The sequence below is a fragment of the Musca vetustissima genome, unplaced genomic scaffold (genome assembly GCF_032173495.1).
Source record: "Musca vetustissima isolate MV318-11 ecotype Yass unplaced genomic scaffold, APGP_CSIRO_Mvet_v1 utg13449, whole genome shotgun sequence".
Lineage (NCBI taxonomy): Eukaryota > Metazoa > Arthropoda > Insecta > Diptera > Muscidae > Musca > Musca vetustissima.
The window spans coordinates 23,403-32,338 of NW_026885415.1; the positions used below are offsets into that span (position 1 = coordinate 23,403).

Consider the following 8,936-nt stretch of genomic DNA (forward strand, 5'->3'; position numbering starts at 1 on the left):
CTATTCAAGACTGGTGGTCAGATGCTGGTCAGGTGCACGCACAATTTGCACTAGAGAAATGCATGCCCAATGATTGGAACCTGAGGATCCAGTGTCCCGTGCGCAAATAAAAATGAGACAAGACGATATGTGCCAACTATAGAGGAATTAGTCTCCTTCCCATCGCATATACTGAGTGAATGACTGAAGCCAATGGTCAATGCCATTATTGGACCATACCAATGTGGCTTCAGACCTGGCAAATCCACTATAAACAAGATTTTCACACTGCACAAAATTTTGAAAAATGACCCCCGAAAAAGACTTTGACACATTCCACCCATGTGTCGACTACAAGGCCGCGTTTGGCGCATCAATCTGTTCAGAGGTGTTCAAAGCGGTCGACAACAAATACATATGCATTTGTTTGGTAAGCGTGTTTTATATTTATCGGGATCGGTGTTGAGAGTTTCTCTCTCTTGAGAGAGTAATTAGAGTTGCGCTATTTTTAATTTTGTAACAAGCGTACTTTTTGTTCACAAAAGGTACGAATTGACATAAACGTACCAAAACAAAAAGTAGATTTTTTATTGTTCGTGAATAAATTTACGCTTAAATTATAACATATATTATTTATGCAAATAATTGGTATAAATATTGGCCAATATTTCTCGATAATTATGATTTATTATCATTTGAAGTAGAATTTTAGGTACCTTTTCGTACTTGTTTGTTCTACCTGTGGTAATGTTTTCCAACACAATTCATAATTTACCACTGAGAGAGAGAGAAACTCTCAACACCGATCCCGATAAATATAAAACCAGGCTAAGTGTGAAATTCAAAAACAAGGCCACCTCTCGCCAGACGCTGATACTACCCATGCCGTTATATGGATCTGAAGCATGGGTACTTGCGCAAGCAGATGTCGCAGCTCTTGTAGTGTTTGAGAGAAAAATTATCCGAAAGATCTATGGGCGGATCGCCAAACCATGAGTTGTACCATCTATTCTCGGAAATCGACATAGTCAGACGTATCGAGCTGCAGTGACAACGTTGTCTAGGTCATGTTGTGAGAATGGATGGGGATGCTCAAAAGGCAAATAAAAGCGAGTCAACGTAAAAGGGGAAGACCGGAAGATGGGGAAAATTCGATGGAAAGATCAAGTTGAAAACAACATTTCGGAACATAGTATTTCAAATTGGAAGAGCAGCGCACAAGACCGACGCGCCTTGAAATCTTTTTCAAACTCGGCTTATGGAACAAATGCTCTGTCACAAGCCAGCTGAGTAAAGTAGGTTCTTTTATTTTGTACTAAATTTTAATTTATTTGACTCAGACTGTATTAGGTGGATCACACATTTATGATAAAAAACAAATAAATTAGAGTTATGTTGAAAATGTTTAATAATTATCGATGTGTAAACTCATTCTTTACATACTGTATAAGAGAGCTACATCTAAATCTGAACTGATTTTGACAAAACACATCACATCATAAGCTTGAAATCTAATGTACCAAGCTGTACAAAATATCTACCCAAGCGGACAAATATTGAGACTGTTTTGTGTTTTTTTTACAAACACTGAGATCATGCTTGGGATTTTTTGCCTGGTGCTGATATAAATGCATTTCCATTAATTGATTGAACTGAATATTTGGGTCAATTTGTATCGATTTAATGATTTGAGTACCGTTGTTGCAAAACCCTTACTTCAATTACTATCAAATGCTGGGGGTATATGAGTTTGTGTTTTTGTTCGTTTATAGAGTACAGATCGGCATTTTATGGCAATGATCATGGGGGGTAAGGCAATTGTGATAAGATTATACATATAATATATAAGTATACACAACTCTGTTATCTTTGTTTCTCTGAAATAATAAACTAATTATGCAAAATATAAAAACAAAATAACAGATCCACTTTTAACAGAGACTAGAAGCAATTAATTTTTGCAAAGTCGGAGAGAATATCAAAATAATTGAGTGTTACTGCATTTACTTATTTATTTATTAATTCAGAGATTCTGAACAGCTTCAAAACAATAATTATTATTTAAATAAAATTTTTATTGATTTTTATTAACATAATATCAATACTGCGTATCTATAAAACACAGTCGGGCGAACCAACGCACGCGTGCACTCTCGCGAGAGTAAGTACCAATTGAAAAACCATTGACACACACACAAAGACAAGTGCGTGAGAATAGAATTTTTTACGCTCTGCCCGTGCCTGCTATAAAATACATCCCTACCCACAGTTTGGGAAACACTGATTGCATTTTTTTTTCTCTCTCTCCCTCTCACAAGCAATTATTTATTTCCCTCCCTAGGTTGTTTACTAGGGAAGGTCACAACAAAAGACACTGCTCACATCGATATTCATTCGTAGTTTAGCTGGCACACGGTTCAGACGTGATTGGTTCTCAAAGTGTTGAGGAAAATAATAGGAAAAACTATATATCGCCAAATAAAATGTCAAGTATAAATTTTAAAAGTTTAGAAGAATGTCTCGAAAAACATATACCGGCCGATGAGTTGAAAGAAGTGAAGCGAATTCTATACGGCAGATCAGATGAGTGAGTGCAGTTTTTTTTAATTCAAACATTTATACAAGTGAAATGGAATATACGTGGATATATGTATATTTGCATACGTAGTTCTTATGTGAATATTAAATAATGTTAACTAAATAATAAAATCTGAATTTTGTTGATAAGACCAACAACCACTGTCTTCAGAAAAAGTGCATTGTCAGGCGGCAGTTATCATGAATACAAATTATGATCGTAAATTATTTCATAAAAAATATCATGGAAAATATTTATTTAGAAGATTTTTTATGCCACATAGGACCAAAAACAGAACCAGTTCTAAACTCGTAAAAGAGAGATCCAACCAAATCCCGAATATATGAATTTTCATTAAAATTTAAAGGCGATCGCGTTCCAATATATTTTGCATAAATTTGTTACAAACTGTTGAAGACATTGGAATTGTACCATCTTCGGATTTCATCTATGTTTGCTAAAAATATTACTATTAGCACAGTTTGGATCAGAGTGTTCAACTAAATTTAGACCTTTTGTGGGCGCCAGGAGTGGAACATTATTCCCAATTCTCTAACTTTTTTTTATAAATTTTAAAAATTAAGTACACTAAGTTGAGTACATGACACAATGAATAGGTAGTCCATTTAGCGCAGCTGATGTCTTGATTAACTGTCTAAGTGGGTAATTTCTACTTGAATTCGATGTGCAGTATTGCCTACCATTTAAAATATTATATGGACAAATTTGACAGATATTCGAGACAAAAACAAAGGTTTTTGTTTTGATACATCACCTTATTATTGTATCATGGTTGAGTCCGGAACGAACTAGTTCCGCAAACGGCCCGCTTCTTTCGTTCATTAATGAAAAAAATTTAATTTTTTTTACGTGTGAACATGAACATCGTAACATAAAATGTATGAAAGTTCTGTTCCAGAACCTGCAAAAACCTACAAATTTTACCAGTTTTGCAATTTTTTACTAGAAACTCGTTTCTGAACCAACAAAACTAGTAAAAATTTCAACCATATTTAAGAGAACATAAAACTAAATGGCGTTCTCTTTGTAAAGTTTTTACTCGAAAAATTTGGGCGAGTAAAAGTGGTAAACTGGAATGCTAACTTCTTCTGTTGTGTCGATTTTGAAGTAATGTCATCTAATTTTGAAATATTTACTAGATTTTCGTTTTCGAACTTTTCGAATTATTTTGTACTCTGAGAGTTATTTTTACATTATTCCCTTTTACCAGATTTACTGTTAAAAAAGAACTGGAACAGACCAGAAATAAAATATTCAATATTTATATATATTCAATATGAACAATTTACAACAATTCACAATTTAAGGGAAAAAAATGGCGGACCTGTAAAAAATATTTTTGAAAAATATTCCTATTTTTTACCACAAACCAAGACAAAAAATAAGGAAGATCTTGACCGATTGGATTTATCCTAGTTCATACGATGGGATTGGTCTACTTAATAACGGTGAAAAGTCTATCTTCTCATGGAACATCCAGTCAAATATTGCATCAGAATTTGCTTTTACACTTTATGCGTGAATTTGCTTATTAGGATAGCCATTGTGAGAATTTGAGACCATGGGACTCCACACATAGATTGCCTAGATAAAATTAGTTCCTTAATATTACTCGATTTGCTGTCCAAACAATTATTATTTGCGATGCTTGATTTGGTAGGAATTGGTATGTGTTGGAAAGCTGAATTAATTTAAAAATATAAACTAAAGTATTCGTTTAAACAAGGATACTTTCAAAGAAATAAAAAAAATGGCATATCGCAATACTGGGGTCTAATTGCTTAAATGCTTCAATGTAGATTTTTTCAGATATTTAATGCAGTAGATGTGGATAATCTTTGTCATCAATAGATTTAGGAATACACGTATATAATCAGCACAATTCAGTGAGATTACTCTAAATCTCTTTGCATTCTATATTATTTTTATATATTATTTTATTCACAGGGTCTTGGAAGTCAAGTCAAATTCTTTGAAAATTGTTTGTGGAAAAAGCAGTTCGAATGATCGACTATTTCTCCGACAAAACTTAATATATTCTTCGGAGACCCCTTATAGTATAAGGATATACTTGAAGATAATACAATTTACACCACTTCCAGCGGCTTAGTATAGAAATATATCAATCGATGTGTCTTCTTTACAGAACAAATTCAAGACTATATGTATTTCAAATACATACAGGTCGACCCCTTACGGTATGTTAAAGGTCAAACACCAACACAGCAATTTTCTCACAGTGTAATCAATTTCTCTAATAAGACCTAGTTGGAAAGAATGGCTTCTGTTCTCACTGTAGAATTTCAAAAACATTGCCTCACCATCGTTCCCATCTGGGTACATTTTTTATTTGAAATATCAAGAAACAAAAATTAAATAATAACAAATTAATCTCCAAAGACATTTATTTAAAGAATTTCTACGAGTGCACTATGTCGCATACTAATCTAAATCTTTTGCTTAAAAAAAAAAAAAAAAAAATACAATTTTAATCATAAAATTCAAATATTCTTATCATGCTTAGAATTTGAAAATATATACATAATTATGTAGTTTTACGTATTTAATTTTTTGTTGAACAAAAAAAAAAAAAAAAACTACGCATTATCATCAGTGAAGTTATTCATCTACTTTCTAGAATCACCCCACCTAATGTTCTGCATATATATGTATACAACCCGAATTAACAAATGTATATAAATTGTATTTATAAACATTTCAAATCATTATGTTTGTATTCATGTGCATTTTGCTATCGGGTTTTATCTATAAAGAAATTAAAACACAAATATTGTTTTTGTTATTATTTTATATTCTTGACCTACTGTTTGCATGAATAGCACGCGTGTTCCACTATTTTCGAGAATTTTTCCAAACGATTTTCAATTCCAATAAATCGCATCTATCTTTCTGTTTTGATTGTTGTCATCTCACTCTCCTCTATCTCGCCTATATGAATAGAAGAAAAATATATATAAAATATATGGGTGTTTGACAAACATCCAAACACTGTGTTTGTTTGCCACACAGTGCGGCATTTGTTGGTATAGCTGCTGAATGTAGTTTTGTTGTTGTTTGGATGGCGCTTCGTTTCGTGCTTTGTTTATTTGTGAATGAAATGGAAATGAAACGCAATAAAGCGACAAGTGAATAGGCAAAAGAGCGCAATATTAGTGAATAAAGCAGAGTTGAACAGAATTAAATTAAGAGTAAATGTGTGGGAACGGCAAAGAGAATACTATCGTACTATTTTGTGCATTAGTGGAATAAAGAGAATATTGTGGATAATTAAGGGTTGCCAACTGTATTGCCTCAATCTTTCACTTATTCCCAAAATTAAAGCGTATTTGGTGGCATATTCCTCAGAGGGAAAGAACTCACAAGATCAGCTATGTAGACGTTTACTCTCTCGCATATGTCGTCAATAATAGGCCCCGACGTCAATAATAGGCCCCGCTTATATTATGATCTCTAAAAAATACCGTTCTGTACGGCAGAGTGTAACAGTTCGCCAGATATAACCATTGTCTCACCGGGTCTCAGACCACCTCCCTATAATTGTTTCCATAACTAAACTACCCGATTTTATCATCTCTGAAGTCCAAAATTTCCTTAACAATAGGAAAGCCATCTGAAAAGGTTTTAGAGATTTCACCGACAAGATAACTTTCCAAGGAAAGGAAGGATCTACATGTTCTAGAGAGAGAGGTCCAACGTTATAAATGGGAGCCTCTAGGTCAAGTTGCCTATCAAGCAGATCTGAATAGGATCCATACAGATTCATTTGCCTCAACGCTGTATGAATACAGAGTGAATGCCGTCCTCGGAGCTCAACCCTCCCATCGCAACTGAAGAACGTCAGCTGCCCAGGCCATAGTTATGATCCAATTGCGTTCAGAATAGTGCAGTCGTATCAATTCGTATTGGGCACGGATTGATGAATGTCTGTCCAGCATGTGGTACAGGTTCTCACACCACACTGCGCAATGCAATTGCTCTGCCAAACGTAATCGACTTACTCCAGAAGGTCTGTGATTGCAGCCTGTGGAAGTAGCTGCATCCAGGGATGCGAAATGAAATTATTGAAATTGTACTGGCTTTTAATAAAATGTGTATTTGTTCAGTCCGATTGTACTTTTTATATATTTTTTAATAACATTTTTATAGATATTCCTGAAATTTGAAAAATCATCTCACTCATAGAACTGTTACAGAATATCTTTACTGAATTTATCAATCAGATGGGGAATACGGCATTTTGATAGGACACTAAGTTTAAACTATGGCAAATTCATCCATAAAATTCAACATTCGAGTACTTCCTTTTCTAAAGCATAAAACGGGATTTACATTAGAACTTTTTACCAGGTTAACATACATTATGAAGATTTATTTGACATATATACAATGGAATTGGCAATTTAAACCCACCGAATCCGGTATAATGTAAACGTATTATAAACCAAAAAATCTTATTTCTAAATATATAATTATTTTCCTTACAGCAATGTTCTGGAACTTCCCGCCGAAGCCAAAAATATTGCTGCGGAACATGGTTTCGAGATCAAAGGTTATCGTATTACCGCCAAGGAGGAACAAATGCGTAAACCACGTCTTGTAAAAATTGGTGCCATACAAAATTCGATTGTACTGCCCACAACTGCTCCACTGGAGAAGCAACGTGAAGCCATATGGAAAAAGGTGACAACAATGATAAAAGCCGCTGCAGCGGCTGGTGTCAATATTGTTTGTATGCAGGAGGCATGGAGTAAGTTTTACTCATTTGAAAATAAAAAAAAATAAATTTTAACGAACTATTATCCTTATTACAGCCATGCCATTTGCTTTCTGCACCCGCGAAAAATTCCCCTGGTGTGATTTTGCCGAAGAAGCGGAGAATGGTCCCACCACTAAAATGCTACAAGAACTAGCCAAAGCCTACAACATGGTAATCATTTCATCGATATTGGAACGTGATATGGAACATGGTGAGACCATCTGGAATACCTCAGTTGTTATATCGAATCATGGTCGTTATATGGGAAAACATCGTAAAAATCATATACCACGTGTTGGCGATTTCAATGAAGCCACTTATTATAGCGAGGGTAACACTGGCCATCCTGTCTTCGAAACCGAATTTGGTAAAATTGCCATTAACATCTGTTATGGTCGCCACCATCCACAAAATTGGATGATGTTCGGTTTAAATGGTGCTGAAATTGTGTTCAATCCTTCGGCAACGGTGGGAGCGCTAAGTGAACCTTTGTGGTCAATTGAGGCTCGTAATGCTGCCATTGCAAATAGTTATTTTACAGTTGCTATTAATCGTGTCGGCAATGAAGAATTCCCCAATGAATATACATCGGGTGATGGCAAACCGGCTCATAAAGTATTTGGTCCATTTTATGGTTCCAGTTATGTGGCGGCACCTGATGGCTCGAGAACACCGGTAAGTTAGTTATTATTTTCAATGGTTATATTTGCAGAGTTGGATAATCCCGTTCTTGTAGCGATTGGATCTTGTTTCGGTTCATTCCGCAAAAGGAACTTGGTATATAAGTTAGTTCCTTTTAGGTTAATCGTTCAATGGAACACGTCCGGTACTTCGGCCAAAGAACGAAAAGATCTAGATGAACAATTGAAAGTAAGGGAACTGGGTGAACGAAATGGAAAGACTGGTGCAAAAGGAAGTTGATAAACGAAATAACCGAATCTAGTACCGAACGTTCCTTCTGCGGAATAGTTCATTTGGACTATTTAGGTGAATGATAACGAAATGAAACGACTGCAGCAAATTGAAATTGATGAACGAAATAACCGAATAACCTTCCGAAACGAACTTGTCCAAATGAACAATTCCGCAAAAAATACGGTTGGTACTAGGATTGTACCTTTTGCGGAATAGTTCATTTGGACAAGTTCGTTTCAGAAGGACATAACTTTATTAATTTGAGTGAGATTAAAAGAATTGTAGATAAATGTTCACATCCAGTGATTTAAGCCTCAGAGATCCACAGAGCCCATATTTGTGGTTATGGTTTTCGCTTTTATATGTTTCTCCTAAATTTTGTTATTGACAATTCCAGAGGCTTCTCAAATTAATTTTAACTTTAAACGCAAATACGTTAAGAGAGTGTTCAAAATATTAAACATGTTTTTCTTGTGTTTTCAGAGCTTGTCACGTGATCAAGATGGCCTCCTTATAACCGAAGTTGATTTGAATTTATGCCGCCAAATTAAGGACTTCTGGACATTCCGTATGACTCAGAGACTGGACTTGTATGCCGAGTCATTTAAACGTGCCTCACAATTAGATTTTAAGCCACAAATTATTAAAGAATAGTTCATAAATATT

At 34.7% G+C, this 8,936-nt stretch overlaps 1 protein-coding gene across 1 annotated transcript; it reads left to right on the forward strand.

Annotated features, from left to right (window-relative positions):
- The first annotated feature begins 2,460 nt into the window (after positions 1 to 2,460).
- On the forward strand, positions 2,461 to 8,936 carry LOC133332693 (beta-ureidopropionase-like). The gene is made up of 4 exons (XM_061541073.1): positions 2,461 to 2,566; positions 7,084 to 7,346; positions 7,411 to 8,030; positions 8,754 to 8,936. Exons 1-4 carry the CDS (start codon positions 2,463 to 2,465, stop codon positions 8,922 to 8,924), a joined length of 1,158 nt encoding a protein of 385 aa, XP_061397057.1. The 5' UTR covers positions 2,461 to 2,462; the 3' UTR covers positions 8,925 to 8,936.